Source organism: Adiantum capillus-veneris, chromosome 19, assembly GCF_014529385.1.
Source record: "Adiantum capillus-veneris isolate H3 chromosome 19, ASM1452938v2, whole genome shotgun sequence".
Classification (NCBI taxonomy): domain Eukaryota; kingdom Viridiplantae; phylum Streptophyta; class Polypodiopsida; order Polypodiales; family Pteridaceae; genus Adiantum; species Adiantum capillus-veneris.
In genome coordinates, this window is record NC_140949.1 from 36,294,170 (window position 1) to 36,319,642 (window position 25,473).

The 25,473-nt window shown below is 44.7% G+C and overlaps 1 protein-coding gene across 1 annotated transcript; it reads right to left on the reverse strand.

Annotated features, from left to right (window-relative positions):
- Positions 1-1,566: 1,566 nt before the first annotated feature.
- Positions 1,567-24,913, reverse strand: LOC147433830 (uncharacterized). Its single transcript, XM_086490448.1, has 2 exons — positions 24,560-24,913; positions 1,567-3,372 (listed from the first exon to the last, which is right to left on the reverse strand). The coding sequence occupies exons 1-2, from the start codon at positions 24,872-24,874 to the stop codon at positions 1,969-1,971; spliced, it is 1,719 nt and encodes a 572-aa protein (XP_086346574.1). The 5' UTR covers positions 24,875-24,913; the 3' UTR covers positions 1,567-1,968.
- Between the last annotated feature and the right edge of the window lie 560 nt (positions 24,914-25,473).

A 25,473-nucleotide genomic window follows, 5' to 3' on the forward strand; every position in this document is an offset into this window, starting at 1 on the left:
CTTTTCCATCTTTTGTGAGACTACAATAGAAGCATTAATTTAAGCATAGAGCTGAATTGGCTCATTATTCAATGTATAGTAGTTGTGATTGGTATATCCTTTATGCAAATTAGTCTCTCTTGAGAAAGGGGACCTTGAACTCACAACCTTCTGCTAACTCTAGTGAGACTATACATAAAAAGTCTTACATTTGCAGGTCTATTTGATGTATACAAGTTGTGATTGCTATTTACTTTATGCAGATTAGACTCAATTTAGCCCTATCCATTTTCCTATGCAAGAGCACCAGCGCATCATGGGAGATGGCATGTTAATGTTCTTTAGCTCCAAAAGATGCTGATTTTTCTTGTTTGCATATTGTTTACAATATGCATTGTGCCTTGTTATTTCGTGCTTTTTGGCTCTCTAAAACAAGCCTTAGCGAGGAAGGCAGTTAAGTCACATTTGAATATTTAGTCATTTCAACACTTAAGGACCTACCTTAGCCATCTTCTTTGTTTTAAAGAGATCCCTTCATTTCTTCATCTCATAGCCTCACAAAGCCGCCTTCTCATTTCTTACGTTTTAGAATGCCTATTGTGCAATATGCTGCTTTGCATCAACTAGTTTTACAAGATTACACCCACCCCCCAACGCTCGCATGTCTAGGGGTTGATCCATCGCAAGCACCCTTCAAGCCCCTTGCCTTTTTCACTAGGCCAACTCCTCTTTCCTAATGGCTTCAAAACAGATACATCCACTTCCTACATAGTGCAAAAAAAATATAACTAGAAGAAAGCGCTAAAAGAAAGGCAATGAATACAAATGTGTCAATGCACACTCGCCCACGTCTTAATATGGACAAGGAAAATCTTTTGACTTTCCATTTCCATTGGCCTTTTCACTTCCTGAACTCACCCTTCACTGATGCATTTGAGATGTTTCGAAAGGATTTTTATTACTTCGAGATTGGAGAGGCCAACTCCCCTTTTTCTTCAACTCTTAATGACATGAAGTGCAAGATCTTCACAATAACAAAGGCCTTCAACTCATATTTTCAAGAATAAGACCACCACCCCAGCGATTGCACATCCCAAACTCACTTGCACACTCCTAGTTGTGTTCTCCAACTAGGAACATCATAATTATCCTCTGAATAAAAACTTTCCAACCAGAGGCTGTCACCACCACACCATCACCCCGCTGCTTCACTTCCTTCAATTGTAACGATAATCCTTACATTCTAATAATCCGTTTAGCTACAGAAGGCAAGAGGCCACGCTTGAGAGTCCCACATTTGTTCCTTCGCACACACTATGCATGGCTTTAGTTCAGTGGTATGTGGCTCATGTATGTCCATGATCCAAGGCCCAACGCCTCGCACTCACAAGTTGCAGTGTTCGAAGACTATGATAAAAAAATAGGCCACAGACAACTATAAAAATAGGATTCACACATTATCAACAGGCCTCAACTTGGACAAAGCATACACTAGAGAAGCTTGGTTATTCTTCCACTACACAGCTACCTAGATGCGTCCAGCTGAGGATAGGTATCTAGAGTTCGTCAGTACTGGTGCAAAAGGAGTCCAAACACCCAAGAACAGGGTAAACTCTTTGTATGTTCAAAAGACTACTTCACAACCAGACTCATAAAGCTATAAAACAAAGTGGTGGCAACTGCCCAGATCTCTACCCAGCAAGTAAGCTACCACTTCTGCCGCCTAGAAATAGCCTTGACTGATACCAAGTAAGTACTTGCTTGACAAATACCAGCTATACCAATGATAGCATGGTTTACAAAGAATAATCATCAGCCTCATTTGCAGAGACTAAATGACAATCACTCCCTGAAGAGTTGAAATGACATAAACATGAGAATGTTGTGTGATCAATCCCATACATTGTAATGGCCATTCCGCGGTCACCACCAATTGCTCATACATACTATAGTGACATGCGACACGTTGTTAATTAAGCGACCATACAACTAAGGCTTCGCATGGAGCTTATCTAGCCCTCCATCATACATCTTCTCTTGCCTCACAGTGATCTCGTCTCCCACTTTGAACAACCGTGTTAGAAGAGGAGTGCCTCCTGGGCAATCATTGAACTGCATGCATGGTAAAAATCCTTCCCTGCCATCTGGCAATTTCATGTAATACCCGACTGTGATGATATCTTTCACAATACCTTGAACAGTGCCCGGATCACCTTTCTTGTAGAGAGCATCTGTGTCCAGCACATAATTCTTCTCTAAATTTTCAAGCTCTTCCTGGCGCTGTCTTATCATAGCCTCCCTCCGATACTGCTTCATGCGCATCTTGGCCTCGGGATCATAAGGCCGTCTTCTCACATTGGACATTGCAGCTCTTTGATAGGTTTGTGAATCGAATACTGATGTGTATGAGGGGGTTGAAGAGCTTGACGTCAATGATGCTGGAGTAGTCAGAGTATTCTGGGCTGGTGTTTGAGTGGATGGAGAACTTGTAGTAGTCTGCGCTGGTGTGTGAGTGGATGGAGAACTCACAGTGGTCTGGGCTGTTGGCTGGCCTGATACAGTACTCAGAGTTGAGTGGGATGATGATGACGGAGTACTCAGAGTTGAATGGGATGATGATGACGGAGTACTCAAAGTTGAATGGGATGATGATTGCATTGGCGGAGTACTCAGCATGGTCTGCGCAACAGTTTGCATTGGTTGGGTTTGGGCTGATCGGAACAAAGATGAAGTTTGTGAGGGCTGGGTCTGTACCGCCCGACTTTGATTTGGCTGATATTTTGTCGGCTGATTTTGATATTGGTACTGGGTGGGCTGGGTTTGATATTGATATGAGGGATTCTGGTACTGAGAAGGCCAGCTTTGCATTGGAGGATATTGAGGCTCACCCTGGTATTGAGGGGGCTGGTTTTGAAGGTGTGATGGCTGGCTTTGGTACTGCATTGGCTGTTGGCCTTGAAACTGCATTGGCCATTGGCTTTGGTACTGTGGTGACTGCTGGTTTCGGTATTGCGGTGACTGCTGGTTTTGGTTTTGCGGTGGCTGTCTCTGGTATTGCGGTGATTGTCCTTGATACTGAGGCGGCTGTCCCTGGTATTGCGGTGGCTGTCCTTGATGCTGAAGTGGCTGGCCTTGATACTGAGGCGGCTGGCCTTCATATTGCCTTAGCTTACTGTAGTTAGACTGATACTGGGGAGGTTGGCTTGGGTATTGAGGGGGTGGTTGATTTTGTGCTGAGTGATACTGGGGAGGCTGGTTTTGGTATTGAGGAGGCTGCCTTTGGTATTGAGGGGGCTGCCTTTGGTATTGAGGGGGTTGATTTTGTGTTGAGTGATACTGGGGAGGCTGGTTTTGGTATTGAGGAGGCTGGCTTTGAACCGGTCTTGGCCATCCCTAAAACACATGCAAGGTTGCCTTTTACAAGACGAAAAGCAATGCACCCCTACTCTCTCTCTCTCTCTCTCTCTCTCTCTCTCTCTCTCTCTCTCTCTCTCTCTCTCTCTCTCTCTCTCGTTCCTGCTCTCTGCTATGCGCACGCACACAATCATTAAACAAAGACTTGACCAGCGGCATTGACACAGCGGTTCAGGGCCACCAACTCTTGTGTGCAGCAACATCCCACTCCACCATCTTCTTCTTCTCCCTTCACTCTCTGCTTTTGTTTGGTTATCAGTTGTTTTGAAGTGTATCAAGCAAGAATTGTGGATTGTGGTAGTTCACTGTCTTCCGCTGGTGGTGGTTACAACTTTGTCCTCATCATACTCCTTTTTAATTGTGTTAAGAAATTGATGCCATGTTGCAAGTCTGTTGGATCGAATTGTCCACACACACACACACACACACACACACACACAGAGCCAAGTTTTCTTCTTTAAAATCGTAATCTTCCTGCACCTAGTGTCTGCACACTCTGTCCTGTATGTGTCAAGTGCCTACACTAATGACTCTTTAAATAGGTCTTAATTCAAAAGAAAAAGTCCACAAGCATTGCATGCTCACAAAATTAACTAGTCCTCTAGAAAGCTGGCGCCCCAAAAAGCAGCCCAAAATCTGAGATCTGTGGGAAAAAGAACCCCCCCCCCCCCCCCCCCCCCCCCCCCCCCCCTCCCCCCTCCCCGCCCCCAAAAAAAAAAAAAGAGATAGCAATCTCAACTTTTTCTAAGCATGGATTCGCGAGGGAGAGGAGAAAAAAGGTAAAATTTCTCTCTCTGACTTGAGAAAAGTTCAGCTCTCACTCCTCTCTTTTAGAGAGAAAATGTGCCAAAAATCTAGAGATAAAGCAATTTATATGAGAGAGAAGACTGTTCTAGAGAGATTGAACAATAAAATTCAGGTTTAGAGAGACTAGAGAGAGAAGGGAGAATCTAGAGAGAGAGTCAATGTACGGCTTGGAAAATTCTCGCTATGTCTCAAAGATTGGCAGGGACCACCTTTCTAGAGAGGAATTTTTTGACAGGACGGAAAATATAAAGAGATCACTTGCCCTTCCGGTCTAGCTGCAAAACAACAGCCCAAAAATCCATCACATATTGCCATCACAAATCAAAGCAATTGTCCTCAATTGCATGCATTAAGCAAAAAAAAAAGAGAGAGGATTCCAAAGTTAATAAAAAGAAAACTACACACATCAAAGACATGTACACCGTATGGTCTTATGCAATCATACATTCTAGTGCTTTGTGCGGCAGAAAGTAATCAAGCTAGTTATAGAGACCTCGGTTGCATCTAAAATATTGTCATGTGGCCAATATCATAGCCAATGTCAATAAAAGGAAATTGGATTTTCCTCCATGCAGATTGCTCATCGAAGATCATCATAATCATTATACATTTATTCATTGATACGCAGTATAACAAAAGAAACAAAAATAGATGTTCACGTATGCACTCCTTGGCCTCGATGATACATTCTGTAGCTTTCTTCGCTCCTCAATCTCTGACACATATGCCTATTGGAAATTGAGCAACATTAGTCCAAAAGCGGTTTGTAAGGGATGATGAGATCATATAGAACCATGAGAAGGGGGTACATAAGAATTTTATTGAGGGATAGCAGGTGGAACATAAGAATTAAAAGAATTCCCACGGCCTTGGAGTGCATCTAGTCATTCATCGGGTTGTGTCATCGCTGATCGGCCAAGGGCAACAATTGTTGAATCATATATTGTGCACGAGTCTCCCCTAGATACAATTGTTGAATCGGGCTCGCATGAGGATCCAGAATTTGTTTTGATCTGCCTGGTTGTTCTTCTTCATCAAAAAGTATGTGCTTCCCTTTGCAGATGGGTAAGGAAGCAACAGATCTCTCATACCATTGTAACCAATTCTGACGAGTGACCATATGGAAACAAGGTAGTACTAAAAATTCAGTACGAAAAGTACTATTCAATATAGTACATACTGGTGATACATTTTGTATCCGTTATTTTCTACATTATTTTAGATTCTATATCAGATTTTAGGCTTTTATAATCAATTGCAAATCATTCCCAAATCGGGGTTTTCAAGTGTATAGAGACAAGAGGGGGCAGAGACAGATTGCTTTTTATTTTCTTTCATTTAACTCTCATCTTTCAATATTCGGCTCTTACTTCCGTCAGTTTGTTCCCTTTTTCCAAAAATTCAGCTCTATTTTCTAGTAAATTTACCTCTTTCATTTAACTCTCATCTTTCAATATTCGGCTCTTACTTCCGTCAGTTTGTTCCCTTTTTCCAAAAATTCAGCTCTATTTTCTAGTAAATTTACCTTTGTTGTTCCTCCAAAAAGTCAAGAGACACACAAAAAGATCTATTTCCAATAAAATGGCTCTGTTGTTTCTCAAAGATGTGAGAGAGAGAGAGATTTACGTCTATTAGAGGCCAAAGTCGGCCAATGAGACAAATCAAATACACGAGTGTCTTCCATCTATCGAGGAAGGACAAAGGTACAAAGCAACAAAATGTGGTCCCGTGGTAAGGGGGGAGGGGGTGATTCATGGGAGGCTAGGATACAAGATACATGGTATATGAGAGAGATGGCCATGCATAAATGCATGCATTTATGTACTTATTATCTTTAGAGACGTATATTCATGTGTGTATACCCATGCATGTCATATACCTACATCTAGCTTTCATCCGTGCATCATATACCATGTGTATGTTCTTATACAAACAAAATTATATACAAACCCAAGTCCATGTGTCTTTTTGTATATTTTCTCATAAATCTTCATACATGATGTATTTATCGTACTGATAGCGACTACCCATACTGTAGAACGTTTTTCAATAAATTTTATGCACCCCATTTATCATACCTATCCACCTTGTATGGAAATCAATGAGCTACCACATTCTGCAAGCCTTGATAACTTACCAAAACAAGAGAGTGAAGCGAGATAAAGAAGGTGGTGGAGCAAGATGCTCCTACACAAGAGTCCATGGCCCTAAACCGCCACTCTCAACACCCCTAGTCAAGTATTTGTTCATGAGTTGAGTGTCACGTGCACATCTAACCCTATGTGCATATGAACAAGTTGTAACTCCTACTTCTAGGATTTAAGACAACCTAGGAAGTGTTCTTGCACCTTTGTGAGCCTATACGCAAGACCTCAATGTCCAGGCACTTTAGAGTAGTTGCATACCCTCTCATTGCACATGAGCACCCTCAATGTCTGCTAGGTGTAGGCACTTGGGAGAGTTCCTATTACAGTTCATAATACCCGACCTAGGTAGTAACTACATCTGAGCACCTCTTATCAGTAAGATGCAAACTTATGAATAAGTGACTTTTTCTAAGTAAGTTCCGGCACTTTTGCCCTATATAAGTGACCCTGGAGTCACTTCTCCAGGCATCAATTAGTAAAATCGATACCCAATTCAAGGGCAACAGCACCTGTCACAAGACGCGCACCACGTGCCAATAGAAAAGAACAGACTGAACAGACTTTTAGGACTTCAATAAAAACAGAACTGAGAGAGAGAGAGAGAGAGAGAGAGAGAGAGAGAGAGAGAGAGAGAGACGACACGCAACACAGAGTGACGGAATTCCACCCCAGAGAGTATTGGCCCCAAACCTTGGCGCCCCTTTCGGTATTTCTTTACATTGCATCAACAAGTACAAGCCGGTACTCCAGAATCTGCACCTTCTCCAAGAAGCATGCCAAACAATGAGCCCTTGGCCTATGAAAAGCAGTTTACATGAAAAGCCTTCAAACTCAAAAGCTTCTGGTCCCAAAAGCAATGCCAAAAAGCTGGGAGCATAAGTTACGAAAATCCGTACAGCTACCATGTCAACAGTCAACGCAAAACGCGAAAATCCGTACAACCTGCCACTTCATCAACCATCGTATTTTTTGGAAATCTGCCATGTCATTAGCAGCTACGCAATTTGTGTGTGTGTGGGTCCTGTTTTATTTCCTTTATGTCACTTGGGGCCCCATCGAACGGGGTCCCCATAAGTTGGTAGGACTTCTTCTTCTGTTACTTGTTCTTCTTAGGGTTTAGGCCCCTCGGCCGACATCTGCAAGTTGGCTCCCTTCTTCAGGGCTTTGACACGTCAGTAGTTGTGACATCTCCCCTTCTTGAAAGAGAGTAATCGTCCGCAATTACAGCATATCTGCAAAACAACTCAAGTTAGCTCAAAAATTTCCGAGGAACATTCATAGGGACAATCAGTTTGCTCTTTTTGTTAAGGAGTTAGCTTCTCCTTTCGACTCTTTTGATCAAGGAGTTAGCTTCTCCTTTCATCCAGATCGGAACTCTTGATATTCCAACATAGTAAAATTTGATGCACTAAAATTACATACCCAAGCAATCTCATCCAATTAGGAATATTCAGTGGTTAGCACATCAAATGCAACACAAATGCTCACATATGCATGTTACAAGACATAGAAACATAAAGCCACCGATGAACACCCCCCCCCCCCCCCCCCCCCCCGCCCCCCCCCGAACATAACCATCCGGGTCCGGGCCATGAGCTGTTCAACGACTCCCTTAGCACTCCTCCCGCAAATATCCTAAAAAGGTCCGGCCCATGAGATATAGAGGCCTTTTACAACCAAACGCCTCCCCAGACCGCAGCTTGCGTCGTTTGGAAGTGTTGAGAGTAACCACTACTCAAACTTCTTAATACTCCCCCCGTAAATAACCATGCAGGTCCGGGCCATGAGTAACAACACTTTTCAATCATTCAATACTCCCTCCGCAAATAACCACAAGGGTCCGGGCCATGAGTATGAACAAGCATTCTCAAACATCATTTCTCACCCTCCACCTGGGAGTAAACTCACGAATCATTAAAAGCAGTATTAAAACCAAAGTCAAACAATTCAAATCGGCACCAAGACAGATTCAAAATAGATACCATCCATTTCAAACAAATTCCAAACAGGTTCACCAAACAAGTTCTCAAACAGATTTCAGACTTAAGCAATCTCGACATCAATCGAGCTCCAAAAGTCGACTGGCTTTCCATCCTGAAGCCTTACCAAAAAATTAGGCCATAGCCGAGCACAGCATGGTCCATCATCTCTTGGACAAACAGCGTTTCTTTGGCCGCGATGGTAGTCCCAAGATAGCAATCGCACTGGACCTCCAAGATCATCTGCTCGTGAAGAGACATCTACTAGGAGATGTCGAGAAATTTCAAGTTAGAATCTGCTAGGGTTTCCATGGCAAGCATTTCAAGATACCCCCTCTGCCAGAAGTTGCTTTCTGAAGGAAGATGTCAGAAACCATATAACTTCGGGCAAAAATTTTCTTGAAAGCTTGCCAAGTACTTGGAGTATGCTGCTTGGTAGCTATCAACATCTACATGGCATTGCCTCTGAGAAAAACAGCAGCTCGAAACAAATCTTGGATCCTTCTCTTGCAAGTGATCCTTTTGGCTTATGCCCTGTAAGAAATGAGTGGTGAAGACGAAAGCGCGCCCAATGCGCGATGCAGTAAGGGTGGGAGTGGCTAATAAGTCTGGGGTCAAAGCACAAAGCCAAAATTTCCAATGAACTTTGGAAGTGCGATCTTGCTTTGTCTGCTCTTTGGTAGGACCGGTATGCTTTCAGGAAAAGCACACGCTTGATGCTCTGATACCACTGTCACAAGACAGGCACCACGTGCCAATAGAAAAGAACAGACTGAACAGACTTTTAGCACTTCAATAAAAACAGAACTGAGAGAGAGAGAGACGACACACGACACGGAGTGACGGAATTCCACCCCAGAGAATATTGGCCCCAAACCTTGGCGCCCCTTTCGGTATTTCTTTATATTGCACCAACACAATACAAGCCGGTACTCCAGACTCTGCACCTTCTCCAAGAAGCATGCCAGAGAATGAGCCCTTGGCCTATGAAAAGCAATTTACATGAAAAGCCTTCAAACTCAATAGCTTCTAATCCCAAAAGCAATGCCAAAAAGCTGCTAGCGTAATTTACGAAAATCCGTACAGCCTGCCACGTCATCACCAGCGTATTTCTCGGAATCTGCCACGTCATCAACACCTACGCGATTTGTGTGTGTGTGTGGGTCCTCCTTTATTTCCTTTATGTCACTTAGGGCCCCATCAGACGGGATCCCCATAAGTTGGTAGGACTGTTACTTGTTCTTCTTAGGGTTTAGGTCCCTCGGCCGACATCTGCAACTTGGCTCCCTTCATCAGGGCTTTGACATGTCAGTAGTTTGTGACATCTCCCCTTCTTGAAAGAGAGTAATCGTCCGCGATTACAACATATCTGCAAAACAACTCAAGTTAGCTCAAAAATTTCCGAGGGTCATTAAAGGAACACTCTTACGGACAATCAGTTTGCTCTTTTTGTTAAGAAGTTAGCTTCTCCTTTCGGCTCTTTTGATCAAGGAGTTAGCTTCTCCTTTCGTCCATATCGAAACTCTTGATATTCTAGCGTAGTAAAATTAGCCATCACACCTAGACCGTACTGATCTTGCACGGGTGTCTTGATACACTAAAATTACATACCCAGGCAATCTCATCCAATTAGGAATATTCAGTGGTTAGCACATCACAATGCAACACAAATGCTCACATATACATGTTACAAGACATAGAAACATAAAGCCACCGATGAACACTCCCCCCGCAAATAACCGTCTAGGTCCGGGCCATGAGCTGTTCAACGACTCCCTCATCACTCCTTCCGCAAATAACCTAAAAAGGTTCGGGCCATGAGATATAGAGGCCTTTTACAACCAAACGCCCCCCTAGACCGCAGCCTGCGTCGTTTGGAGGTGCTGAGAGTAACCACTACTCAGACTTCTTAATACTCCCCCCGTAAATAACCATGCAGGTCCGGGCCATGAGTAACAACACTTTTCAATCATTCAATACTCCCCCCTCAAATAACCACAAGGGTCCAGGCCATGAGTATGAACAAGCATTCTCAAACATCATTTCTCACCCTCTACCCGGGAGTAAAATCACCAATCATTGAAACCAGTATTAAAACCAGAGTAAAACAATTCAAATCGACGCCAAGACAGGTTCAAAACAGACACCATCCATTTCAAACAAATTCCAAACAGGTTCACCAAACAAGTTCTCAAACAGATTTCAAACTTAAAAAGCAATCTCGACATCAGTCGAGCTCGAAAAGTGGACTGACTTTACATCCAGAAACCTGCACCAAAAAATTAGGGTTAGGTTCATTCCATAGGGTCGTAGCCGAGCACAGCATGGTCCATCAGCTCTTGGACAAACAGTGTTTCTTTGGCGGCGATGGTAGTCCCAAGATAGCAATCGCACTGGACCTCCAAGGTCATCTACTCGTGAAGAGACATCTACTAGGAGATGTCGAGAAATTTCAAGTTATAATCTGCTAGGGTTTCCATGGCAAGCATTTCAGGATACCCCACTCTACTAGAAGTTGCACTCCGAAGGAAGATGTTAGAAACCATATAACTTCGGGCAAAAATTTTCTTGAAAGCTTGCCAAGTACTTGGAGTATGCTGCTTGGTAGCTATCAACATGTGCATGGCACTGCCTCTAAGAAAAACAACAGCTCGAAACAAATCTTGGATCCCTCTCTAGCAAGTGGTCCTTTTGGCTTATGCCCTGTAAGACATGAGCGGTGAAGACAGGAGTGTGCCCAATGCGCAATGTAGTAAGAGTGGGAGAGGCTAATAAGTCTAGGATTGGAGCACGAAGCCAAAATTTCTAATTAACTTTGGAAGTGCAATCTTGCTCTGTCTGCTCTTTGGTAGGACTGGTATGCTTTCAGATACCACTGTCACAAGACGAGCACCACGTGCCAATAGAAAAGAACAGACTGAACACACTTTTAGAACTTCAATAAAAACAGAACTGAGAGAGAGAGAGAGAGAGAGAGACGACACACGACACGGAGTGGCGAAATTCCACCCCAAAGAGTATTGGCCCCAAACCTTGGCGCCCCTTTCAGTATTTTTTTATATTGCACAAACACAATACAAGCTGGTACTCCAGACTCTGCACCTTCTCCAGAAAGCATGCCAGAGAATGAGCCCTTAGCACATATTTTAAGGCCCTTGGCCTATGAAAAGCAATTTACATGAAAAGCCTTCAAACTCAAAAGCAATGCCAAAAGCTACCAACGTAATTTATGGAAATCTGTACAGCTGCCACGATAGCCATTAGCACAAAACGCGGAAATCCGCACAGCTTGCCACATCATCAGCCAGTGTATTTTTCGAAAATCTGCCAAGTCATCAACAGCTACGCGATTTGTGTGTGTGTGGGTCCTGCTTTATTTCCTTTGTCACTTGGGGTCCCATCGGACGGGGTCCCCATAAGTTGATAGGACTTCTTCTTCTGTTACTTGTTCTTCTTAGGGTTTAGGCCCCTAGGCCGACATCTGCAAGTTGGCTCCCTTCTTCAGGGCTTTGACACGTCAGTAGTTTGTGACATCTCCCCTTCTTGAAGGAGAGTAATTGTCCGCGATTACAGCATATCTGCAAAACAACTCAAGTTAGCACAAAAATTTCCGAGGGTCATTCCGAGGGACATTCCGAGGGACAATCAGTTTGCTCTATTTGTTAAGGAGTTAGCTTCTCCTTCGGCTCTTTTGATCAAGGAGTTAGCTTCTCCTTCCATCCAGATCCGAACTCTTGATATTCCGGCGTAGTAAAATTAGCCATCACACCCAGACCATATTGATCTTCCACAGGTGTCTTGATGCACTAAAATTACATACCCAGGCAATCTCATCCAATTAGGAATATTTAGTGGTTAGCACATCACAATGCAACAAAAATGCTCACATATGCATGTTACAAGACATAGAAACATAAAGCCGCCGATGAACACTCCCCTCGCAAATAACCCTCCAAGTTCGAGCCATGAGCTGTTCAACGACTCCCTCATCACTCCTTCCACAAATAATCTAAAAAGGTTCGGGCCATGAGATATAGAGGCCTTTTGCAACCAAACGCCCCCCAGACGGCAACCTGCGTCATTTGGAGGTGCTGAGAATAACCACTACTTAGACTTCTTAATACTCCCCCCGTAAATAACCATGCAGGTCTGGGCCATGAGTAACAACACTTTTCAATCATTCAATACTCCCCCTGCAAATAACCACAAGGGTCTGGGCCATGAGTATGAACAAGCATTCTCAAACATCATTTCTCACCCTCAACCCGCGAGTGGCGATGGTAGTCCCAAGATAGCAATCGCACTTGACCTCCAAGGTCATTTGCTCGTGAAGAGACATCTACTAGGAGATGTCGAGAAATTTCAAGTTATAACATGCTAGGGTTTCCATGGCAAGCATTTCAGGATACCCCACTTTGCCAGAAGTTGCACTCCGAAGGAAGATGCCAGAAACCATATAGCTTCGAGGAAAAATTTTCTTGAAAGCTTGCCAAGTACTTGGAGTATGCTGCTTGGTAGCTATCAACATCTGCATGGCACTGCCTCTAAGAAAAACAGCAGCTCGAAACAAACCTTGGATCCTTCTCTAGCAAGTGATCCTTTTGGCTTATGCCTGTAAGACATGAGCGGTGACGACGGGAGCGCACCCGATGCGTGATGTAGTAAGGGTGGGAGTGGCTAATAAGTCCGGGGTCAGAGCACGAAGCCAAAATTTCCAATGAACTTTGGAAGTGCAATCTTGCTCTGTCTGCTCTTGGTAGGACCGGTATACTTTCAGAAAAAGCACATGCCCGATGCTCTGATACCACTGTCACAAGAGGGGCACCACGTGCCAATAGAAAAGGACAGACTGAACAAACTTTTAGCACTTCAATAAAAACAGAACTGAGAGAGAGAGAGAGAGAGAGAGACGACACGCGACACGGAGTGGTGAAATTCCACCCCAGAGAGTATTGGCCCCAAACATTGGCGCCCCTTTCGGTATTTCTTTCAATATTTCGGTAGTCCAACATGAACCTACAATACCAAATTCAGCCTGCAATACCAGATCAGCCCCGAAGTTAGTATTTTTCAACCCTTCCGCATACAACGATGTAGCGTTTTTGCATCAGATCAGCCATTACAAATCTCAACCGTCACTTCAGCCAGCGTTTTCAGTTTTCAGCTCGTAGCCTCGCGGATCCCAACACCTACAGCAAGATCCCATCAGCATGTAGGACCATTGTATCAGCATTTGTGCAGTCTAAAGCAAGTACCTCTATAGCGATAGAGAAGGGGGCCTTGGAGGGAGGTTTGGGACCCCATCCGGTGTTAGTCTTCTTCTCTCTCTCTCACTCTCACAAAACCTTCACTCACAGTGTCATTCTCTCTTCTCTCTAGTCTATTGCACAATACGCACTAAGCATTTATCCTCAATTATCACCATAAATCACGTATGATGCACATTACATTGGTGTGTGCAACAAACGACAAGAAACTACAAGTCTTCTTCATCAAAGTTGTTATCTTCTTGCATCTAGTGTGTGTACGCACGAGCTCTGTGTGTCCTCTATGTGTCAAGCGCCTACACTTACGCATCACGACTCTCTTAAATAGATCCTAATTCAAAAAAAGTGTCCAAAACTATGGCATGCATCCTCTATAAAGCTGGCACCCACAAAAGCAGCCAACAATATGAGATTTGCACAAAAAACAGCCCCTCGCCCAGGCCCCCATTTTAAAAGAAGGGAAAAAAAACTACAATCTCTGATTTTTTTAAGCACATATGGGCCCATAGTTTTTCTTTCGCACCCATACGGCTGAGCCTCCGTACAAGTCCGATATGGAAGAGTAGGGAAAAGGATTCCGTACTCCCGAGCAGCGAGCCAAAAATGGAGGCAATTTTTATTCGGCCTGCTCGTTTATTGCCGCATGAGCATGTTGCGGTTATGATTTTGCGTTCCTGTATAAAGTTTTAGACATGATGGTGTAGTATGTAGGCTTTTAACTTTTAAGTTTCAAGTATCATATGTAGGCTATTGGACGTGTGGAATTTCCGGGGGGTCTAGTCCGTACTTCCATACCCATGTGCATCCTACGTGTGGTTGACAAGTGGAAAAACATTATATGGGCCTTTTGGGATCTGGGCCTTTTGGGATCTTTTCACAGCGAAAGAGAGAGGTAAAGCATCATATCTTTCTCTCAAACTAGAGAGAGAAGGCGTTGGGGCACGGGGAGGGAGTCTCATCGGCTTTACACTTTAAGCCCCCGCAAAGTGCAAGAGTTTGAGCATCATACACCCTACAAGAGTGCTTAACTTTTGATCACATTAGAGCTTGCTTTCCCCACATTTTCAGCATCATGAGCATTCCCAAAACACATTCCCCACCCAAACACGATGTGGACACTGTATTTGAAATGCTCATTTCCACAATTCTTGAGCCTCGAGAGTCACTTATTAGCTCCACACACCCCACATGATATGATCCCATGGGTCGTATCTGATCTTCAAGTACTAGAATGAAATCTCTCACTCTCTCTTGTAATGAGCACATCGGTGCAGCAACACCAGCCAGCCGCTGAAGAAAGGGGCGTGAACTGAAACCGGCCTGTTCAATCCAAAAAGGGCGGTAGACTTTACTTTAAACCTTGATTTAGCTTTCACCCATTATTAGTCGTCTATTTTACCTGTACTTTCAAGACACAACAAAGGGGAGAGGGATACAGGCTGCTAGATTGCACCTGTATGAGTAGACGGACACCAGATTGGCCCCTAACTTAGGCGCCCCTTTCGGTATTTCTTTATTGTTCAAAAGAGGGAATAAACGCTGTGGTTCCTACAAGCTGCCCCGCACAAACTCGGCTGAATTTCCTCTGTTCCAGCCCGATTTCGACAGCATAACTGTACTAGAACCCTTCACGGTCAGTATTCCCACGCATTGACTGACTTTCCCGACGCATACGGGCACTTTGCAAAACCTGGCGAGAATCTGCAGCACGCTGAATTCTCTGTTTTCAGCCCTGAAAATGCGCCAGATCGCCTGTACAGCGGTCCCCTTGCGTCCCCGAAACTCCTGGGGGTATTAGGGTCCGTTTAGGGCCAAAACCCTAAACCTGCAAAAATACACAGCAGGCTGTAATTCGCTGTTTCGGGCTCCGTTTCGCGTGCCGGTCGCATCCCTAGCAAGTCCTCGAGCTCCCGCACCTGTAGGGCTACTTGCCCTTTGAATCGGACGAGATTTCTGGCGTGAAACCTCTCCGAATTCACCTGTACCTGCGGGGGGATTAGCCGCTAGCTAATCCAGTACCTGTGCAAGAGGCTCTTGCCTCGGCAATCGCGCATGAACCCACACAACTGTACATTGGTCAAATGAAGAGCCCACTAGAGGGGCATAACATACTGCCAAAGGGGAGAGAGAGGGCAGTGCGTAGCGTGCAGGGCATCACTCCTGGCACCGCACTGTGCATAAGAGGGAAAGCAAGCACTCCATAGCTCTTAACCTGTGACAAAATCAGCAAATGAGCCCTTCTTCCCTTCAAATTCAGCGCCAACTCTCTCTTGCATTAGAAACTGCACCAGAATGTGCCACTTGGCACATTTACAAGCATTTTCCCGTTTCGGGGTTGCCGCCTAAAAATATCCCAACCGGTTGCCCAGTTGACTTCACGGCAGAGTAAGAAAATGTTCCCTTTGTCATTCCGGAGGTAATGACGCCAACACATTTTCAGGTCCCAAAATAGCAGTTCCCTAAATTTTAGGAGATGCTGCCATTGCATCTTTCTAGGTCATCCGACCCTCTTTGTACACTGCGGCCACATCCAAAACTGAAATGTAGCCTCTGTAGCAAAGGATTCCACTTTGGCTAGTCAATGACCCCACTTGGCTAACCATAGTCCTTGTCCAACCTTAGTGCTCTCTTGCCCTCAGGCCTGGACTCCCTCTGGACAGTTCCACACTAGCTATGCAATGCAGGGCAGTTAGATTTCCCGAGGGGTGTTTCCAAAAAGTGAAAGTAAATAGATAATAAGAAAGAAATCAACAAAAAGGATAGATAGTAGTCACACGCTGGTGACATACCCCCCTCTTGAAATCTCAAACGTCCTCGTTTGCATCTATGTCGTACATGCTCACTGTCAACACTGATGTATTCAACACCTGTCGACACATATACGACACATACATGCTCATTGTCAACCCTGGTGTATTCAACACCTCGTCGACTCATGTATTGCCTGCGTGTGAACCCTGTCCCAATGACATAGTGGTAGCTTCGCACTCTGTCATTGCTTTGAGTCACTAACTTTCCAATGACAAAATGGTAGCTGCACATGTTGCCACTGTCTTATAGTACACGTTGGATCCCGTAACACTTTCGAGCATACCCAAACCGACAGTTTAAGAATGCAGTTACACATGTACTCTTCAATAGAAGCAATCACTGTATCCTTGACAAACTGACAAGAAATACTCACTTCTATAGCACTAATCAAACTTTTGGACATTCCATAAGAGCAATTGCCAAACTGACAATCTGTACAGCTCTAACATTTATGTAACAGGTATTTGATTTGAGCTCACTTTAAATACCATGTACATCATTTGTTTCAGAAGCCATTGTCACACTGACAATCCATGTAGCTTTAAAAGTCAAGGGGTCAAGGTAGGTTGTAAATTGAAGGCTTCCAGGTAAAGTGATAACACAGTTGGTGACTCTGCAAGTTCACCTTCTTCCATCCACTTAGCATCCATTGGTGGATAGTTTCTGAACTTTACCAAGTAACGCCTAGCAACCTTGCCTTTCACTTTCCTTTCTTTGTGTGCCAAAATCTGTTCAGGGACCAAGATCTCGTCAAGTTCCTCGACTTCCGGCTGATCTTCAGCTGGCATATCTTCTGGCACATCACCCACATAGGGTCTGAGAAGACTCACATGAAACGCATTGTGAATCTTCCAACTGTCAGGCAATTTCAGCCTATATGCAACATCACTGATTATGTCGCATACTTGAAAAGGCCCATAGTAACGCATGCTGAGCTTTGGAAATAGTCTTTCCTTGCCCTTCATCTTCTTTAACCTTGCCTTTTCAAAGCGTAAAAGCACCCAATCACCAAGTGAATATACCACTTCACGGCGGTGACGATCAGCTGCTTTCTTTTGCTTTGCCTGAGTCCTTTCTAAGGCCACTTTGACCTTCTTGTACATTTCATCCATGTCTTGAACATACTTATCTGCTTCAAATATCTTGTCCTTTGTATGCAGTATGGGAGGAACTTTCTTGCCACCTTCAACTATCTCAAAGGGTGCCTTGCCAGTTGATGAATGCACTGTATTATTGTATGCATACTCCACCAATGGCAAATACTGCTCCCACTTTCCTTTATGCTCTGACACATAGCACTTCAGCAGATCTAGGACAGTAGAATTTGCTTCTTCTGACTGCCCATCTGTTTGAGGATGAAATGACGAAGAGAATTTGAGCGTGGTGCCCATATTCTAAAACAAGCCTCTCCAGAACAAACTTGTCATGCGTGGATCACGGTCGCTAATAATCGACTGTGGCATGCCATGATACTTGAAAATATTGCTCATAAACAAGCGTGCCATCTGATCTGGCTTTATCTTCTTCCTGACAGGAATAAAATGAGCCTGTTTGCTGAATCTGCAAATAATGGTCCAAATACCATCATTTCCTGTCTGCGTTCTCGGAAGATCAAAGATAAAATCCATAGCAATACTTTCCCATGGTTTATCTGGAATAGGTAGTGGTTGCAATGACCCTGGTGCCTTTTGCCTGTCAAACTTGACCTTTTGGCATATTAGGCATTCTCGCACAAAGGCATCCACATCCCTTCTCAATGTAGGCCAATAGAAGAATGTCTCAACCGCTTTAACTGTAGCATCGATACCACGATGCCCTGCATACGGTGGGACATGACTCTCTTCCATAACTTTACGTCGCAATGGCTTTGTGACACAATCTGCCATGCATCATCATGAACCCATCTTTAAGAAGATAGTGTTCATGACGTTGTCCATCCATTAGTTGCTCGAAGACCCTTGCAAAATCTTCATCATTTGCATAGTGTTCTCTCATATCATCAAGTTCATGATGATAAGGAATTGACACAGCTGAAATTTGTGGCTTCCTTGACAAGGCATCAGCCACAACGTTCTTCTTGCCTTCCACATGCACAATCTGAAAATGGAACATGGACAAAATATTTGCCCATCGCATATGCTTTTCAGATAACTTTGTTTGTGTCAAGAAGTATCGCAAGGTCTGATGATCCGTTTGGACAACGAAATCTGCACCTAGCAGGTAGTGTTTCCAACTTAAGAGCGCATGAATCACAGCCAGTAACTCTTTCTCATAGACCTGCATGGTCATCTCTGGCCCTTGCAAAATTCTGCTCTCATAGGCTACTACCCTGCCATCTTGCATTAGCACAGCACCAATGCTACTACCGCAGGCATCACACTGGACCACAAATGACTTCCTAAGATCTGGCAACACAATGATTGGATCTGAAGTCATCTTTTCCTTTAAGAGATTAAAAGCTGAAATCTCTTTTTGTGTCCATCTAAAGGTGACTGCCTTCTTTTGAAGAGCATGTAAAGGTGAAGCAATCTCAGCGAAATTTCGGATAAACCTTCTGTAATAGGAGCATAGTCCCAAAAAGCTTCGGACATCATGCACCGTCTTCAAATTTGGCCATGACTTGATCGCTTCGACTTTTGCAGGATCCATTCTGACACCATCCTTTGAGACAATGTGTCCCAGAAAGTGAATCTCTTCCAGAAAAAACTCACTTTTCTTTGCATTGATGAGCAACCTATGACTGCGTAGCTCTTTGAACACAATGGCCAAGTGATGCCTATGCTCCTCTTCATTCTTTGAGTAGACTATCATGTCATCAAAGAACGTACCAACAAACTGCTGGTGTGGACGGAAAATTCTGTCCATCATCCTATTGAACGTAGCAGGAGCATTTGTGAGACCAAAGGGCATCACTAAAAATTCGTAAAGGCCAAACGTCGTTCTAAAAGCAGTCTTGTGCACATCCTCTGATCTAATGCGGATCTGATGATACCCACTCTTTAGATCTATCCTGCTAAACATAGCTGCTCCTTCTAATTTGTCCATAATATCATCAATTCTAGGTATAGGGAACCTATTCTTGATGGTATTCTTGTTCAGTGCACGGTAGTCGATGCACATACGCCATGAGCCATCCTTTTTCTGCACCAACACTGGAGAACAGAATGGAGATGAACTGGGCTGAATCAGCCCCTTTTCTAACAACTCCTGTACTTGGCCCATTATCTCTTTCTGCTGAGCCGCACTAACCCTGTACGGAGGCTTATTTGGTGGGCTACAGCCTGGCACCAAATCTATCGCATGGTCCTCGGGTCTCTCTGGCGGTAATTGAGACGGTAATGAATCGGAAAAACAGTCACTATACTGTTGTAAAAACATTGACCTTTCTTTATCTAGCACAGATAAATTTGATTCATCACAATCTGACACTTCACGTGCAAAAACCAAGTACGCAGAAAGATGCTTTTTCATTACAGAAGTAATAGCAGAAGCTGATACAGTAGGAATAGACTCCCCTTTAAGCTTTACATCCAGAATGTGAGTCTTTCCCCTGCTCTGTACAGTGATCTTTTTGTTGTAGGCATCCATGATTCCCGTACACGAAATAACCAAGGAATACCTAACAACACATCACATCCGTCCAGTGGCATGATGTAAAATTCTTCAGCATCTACATAGGACTGGATATGTAGACGCAACTTTCCAATGATGGGTGTCACAGCCTCTGTATGGCCAGGACATGCCAAACCTGCCTCTGCTGTATACCCCATCTCTTCAGGTCTGATTCCCAACTTTGAAGCCAATTCTGGGGAAATAAAGTTGGCTTTAGCACCTGGATCAAAGAAGATAAGCACTGTTTGATCCCTAACCTTTCCCCATGCTCTGCAAAGCTCACTTGCATCTGAATTTGGCTTGTCGCCCACCATATCTGGCACTAGACCAGCCATGGGCTTCTTTCCTTTCTTGTCTTCCTTGTCTTCAGAATCAGCTGGCCTTTTCTTTGTAGGACAATTGTAAGCAATGTGGCCAGGCTGCTCACATATAAAGCATTTGTTCTCTGTCCTCAGGACCTTCTTTTGCTCTTCTGACTTGCGAGGAAAACGTCTTTTCCATTTCTTTGCTGGTCCTTTTTCTGATTCAGCCGTAGCTTTGTCTTTCCCTGCGTTGGCTGACTCCTGAGTCCCTTTAGGAGCCTCATTGGGAACGTGCTTCTTGGCTGAATTTTTCTTGCCTGATCCTGCCTTGACGCCAGTGTTAAATTCACAATCTTCTCCCTTGAGCAAACCATTGCCAGTGTTTGCTACCTCGATGAGCTGCGTCAAAGTAGTGACTTTTGTCTTCGTGCAGTATTTTCTCAATCCTTTGGGTAGGCCACAACAGTATTTTTCAATCTGTTCTGTCAATGGCACAAACCTATAGGAAGTTACTGGAAGTAGAGCTTTCCAAAACTTCCGATTGTAATCATCCAGATTTCTGCAAGTGGCAGCATTAAGCTGGTGCCATTCTGTCATGACATCTGCTTCGAAATCATCAGATAACCATGCTGCTGCAAAAATCTGCTTGAAGTAAATCCATGTGGACGGAGCTTGCCCTTGAAGCAATAAAGTTGTCCACCATTGTCCCGCATTGCCTGTCAAGAAAGTGGCTGCCTTGCGGACCTTTGAAGCCTCTGTAAAGTTTCCCCCTGCATAGGCCTTGTCAAACTGCTGGAGGAATGAAAGAGCCTTCTTCCTGTCATCAAACCCTGTAAAGGTCGTGAATGACACACCTTTGCCACCTTCTTTGTACGGAGTTGGCCTCTCCAGCGGCGTTAAATTGTCATATGGAAGTGACTGAAACATGGGAACACTATTAGGGTTCATCTGTGTTCCTTGGCCGCTATTAACTTGACTTGGAAACGCCATATTTGGCTGCTGATTTGTAATTCCAGCCATACCAAAATTTGCTTGTGGCATCCCAAATTGTCCCTGAGTGCTTTGAAACCCTGGTTGCATACCCATGACACTGTACATGGGATTAGGCATCATCGTTTGAGCACCCGCAAACACTGTTCCTGGCGTATAAAACTGATTTCCAGGTGCATGACCAGCCATGCTCTGAAATACCGATTTACCTCCAAAATAGCCAGGGTGTACAGAAGGTGGTGGGAAGACTTGTTGCATAGCCTGTAAGTTGCTTCCCTGCCCATTAGAACCAGCTATAGGCGGTTGAAAGGTGGCGGGCTGAATTGGTACAGCTTGAAAGACTGGCATCTCAGCCACCTGTTCTTGCACCTTAGGCATACGTTGTGGAGACTGCATGTTCTCCGTCAAGTGTACAGGTGTTTCCATTGACTGTGCGGTATGAATCACCTGTGTTCGAGCCTTAACAGGCTTTTGAATATGATCCAGTGACCCAACTTGCTGAGACGGAACCGGAGGTTGCAGAAAGGCTAAAAACCTCGGATTCTGCATTACTTGTGTGAACATAGCCACAGCAGTAGCCAACTGGGTCCTGAATATATCATCATCAGTCTGTGGTGGTCTTGAGGACTCACCCACTTCATGTGTCTGTTGACCCTGTGAAGAGGAAACCTCTTCAGTCACATCATCGGTCTGTCAGCCATAATTGCAATTCCCTGTGTCTGGTCTATGATCCCCTGTGTCTTCAAGTCCAAAACTGACCAAGGCTCACTTCTATGGGAAAAAGTGATTTAATCCCGTCGATGGAACCATGAAACCGGCCTGTTCAATCCAAAAAGGGCGGTAGACTTTACTTTAAACCTTGATTTAGCTTTCACCCATTATTAGTCGTCTATTTTACCTGTACTTTCAAGACACAACAAAGGGGAGAGGGATACAGGCTGCTAGATTGCACCTGTATGAGTAGACGGACACCAGATTGGCCCCTAACTTAGGCGCCCCTTTCGGTATTTCTTTATTGTTCAAAAGAGGGAATAAACGCTGTGGTTCCTACAAGCTGCCCCGCACAAACTCGGCTGAATTTCCTCTGTTCCAGCCCGATTTCGACAGCATAACTGTACTAGAACCCTTCACGGTCAGTATTCCCACGCATTGACTGACTTTCCCGACGCATACGGGCACTTTGCAAAACCTGGCGAGAATCTGCAGCACGCTGAATTCTCTGTTTTCAGCCCTGAAAATGCGCCAGATCGCCTGTACAGCGGTCCCCTTGCGTCCCCGAAACTCCTGGGGGTATTAGGGTCCGTTTAGGGCCAAAACCCTAAACCTGCAAAAATACACAGCAGGCTGTAATTCGCTGTTTCGGGCTCCGTTTCGCGTGCCGGTCGCATCCCTAGCAAGTCCTCGAGCTCCCGCACCTGTAGGGCTGCTTGCCCTTTGAATCGGACGAGATTTCTGGCGTGAAACCTCTCCGAATTCACCTGTACCTGCGGGGGGATTAGCCGCTAGCTAATCCAGTACCTGTGCAAGAGGCTCTTGCCTCGGCAATCGCGCATGAACCCACACAACTGTACATTGGTCAAATGAAGAGCCCACTAGAGGGGCATAACATACTGCCAAAGGGGAGAGAGAGGGCAGTGCGTAGCGTGCAGGGCATCACTCCTGGCACCGCACTGTGCATAAGAGGGAAAGCAAGCACTCCATAGCTCTTAACCTGTGACAAAATCAGCAAATGAGCCCTTCTTCCCTTCAAATTCAGCGCCAACTCTCTCTTGCATTAGAAACTGCACCAGAATGTGCCACTTGGCACATTTACAAGCATTTTCCCGTTTCGGGGTTGCCGCCTAAAAATATCCCAACCGGTTGCCCAGTTGACTTCACGGCAGAGTAAGAAAATGTTCCCTTTGTCATTCCGGAGGTAATGACGCCAACACATTTTCAGGTCCCAAAATAGCAGTTCCCTAAATTTTAGGAGATGCTGCCATTGCATCTTTCTAGGTCATCCGACCCTCTTTGTACACTGCGGCCACATCCAAAACTGAAATGTAGCCTCTGTAGCAAAAGATTCCACTTTGGCTAGTCAATGACCCCACTTGGCTAACCATAGTCCTTGTCCAACCTTAGTGCTCTCTTGCCCTCAGGCCTGGACTCCCTCTGGACAGTTCCACACTAGCTATGCAATGCAGGGCAGTTAGATTTCCCGAGGGGTGTTTCCAAAAAGTGAAAGTAAATAGATAATAAGAAAGAAATCAACAAAAAGGATAGATAGTAGTCACACGCTGGTGACAACCCACGTGTAATCCGCTTTTTTTTGTTGGCCGAAGGCCGGTCGTGGCTAGGGCTTGACCTCCACGGCCAGCTGGCTCACTACTTGGTGTCCACTCAGTGCAGCTCCTGCCTTGAACATTACACGCGTCTCCCTCCTCTTCGCTGATCCTCACGGTCGCCCCTCCATGTGCTCAAGACTCTGCCACGACCGACCAGCTGCAAAGCTAGCCGAGCGGAGGCCGGAGAGGACCATGTGCTAAGGCTCTCTCTCTCTCTCTCTCTCTCTCTCTCTCTCTCTCTCTACATACATACATATATATTGCCTTTTCGCCACAATATGGAGGTATGTGTGGAGGAGGGATAGGACCACCTTTTCGTACCACCAAAAATGGTACCGGAAATACTCTTCATGAAGCCTCTGCTTATGATCAATTAGAAGCACAAAGGATCAGATGAACTCCAAAGAAAATGTGACACTTTCCATGATACACAAGATAATTGAAGCTCTTACTTTCGTACATTAGTTTGATTCAACTTTCTCAGTAGTTAGAGGCCTCCACAACAATCAGAAAGGTTTCGTCCTTCTTGAAGGGGAATGCATAACAATGTTGGTGTACTTGGTTGATCCAAGCCCAAGATCCAAAGACTTGGCTGGAATTTACACAATTGTTCTCTTCTTTGTGGCTGCATTGATATCTTGTTTGCATGGAACCACTGGTGAGGCTCACAGTTTGGCGTGCAAGAAAATGGAATGGTGTAACAGGCAAGCGATTCACGTGTGTATAGGTGGGACTTCGATTTGCACAATGTCCTAACAAGGAGGAAGGCAGCACTAAAACTTCAAAGGCTGCAGAATAGAGAAAGGGGGAGGAAGCGGAAGAAGGAAAAAAAAAAAGAACATTCTTGGAGTCCAGCACCGTGTCTCTCTCTCTGTCTCTCTCTCTCTCTCTCTCTCTCTCTCTCTCTCTCTCTCTCTCTGCACTAACCTGATAGGAGGTGCTTTCGGGGCAGTTCTGCTGGGCGGAGGGGTGCTGCGTTGGTGGGGGAGTTGAGCTATTCTGGGAATTGGCGCGAGGAGGAGGAGAGGGGGGCGGCGGAGGAGGAGAAGAAGGAGGGGAGTTCTGCTGAAAAATGAAGTTGGAGTTGGTGCAAAACACTCGCCCTTTGCCAAGAAAATGCCTGCTGCTACTTGAAACGAATGAAGCCTTGGAGTGGCCATCGCCGAGGGATGGACGGCTACCCTCGCTTGCCAGCGAGGCCACTGCGGGAGAGGCAACAGCTTGAAGGACTCCTGCCATCATTTTTGAGAAGAAGAATACTCGGAGCCTGGAAAGCTAAAAATATCTCCCCTTGAACCGTTCACACTAGGCTTTTGGAGTAAAATTGCAATAATGAGTTCCACATTAACCTGCGCCAACTTGTGCGACCCACCCTGCGACCCACCTTGCCCGCTCTTACTATGACACAAATTAAATTGATGACACACATGGTATTCATAAGTTGTGCTTGTATGATTTTAATTAGTTCTTTTCATGATTCTCTCTCTCTTTCACACACGCACACTAACAAAAAACGCAACATGGTTTTCATTTCAAATAAGAGCCAATAGTTCTGTTACAAAAAAGAGGCTTCTTGATAAGAGAGTAATCATAAAAAACATAAGGGATAAAACATAAGGAATCCTAAGCTCAAACACAAATCACCATCAAACCAAACCCATTGTAGAAGGCATCATTTATGTTTAAAACGAAGCTTGCGATAGACACGGGTTCGCACTCATAACACCTAGGGCCCAATGTATCGCACACTTCGTCCAAGCCTTGGAGTATCATCGATAACATACATTCTCACTTTCCAATTCTCTGCTTCAAATCCAAAGGAAGGTAGTGTATTTATGGGT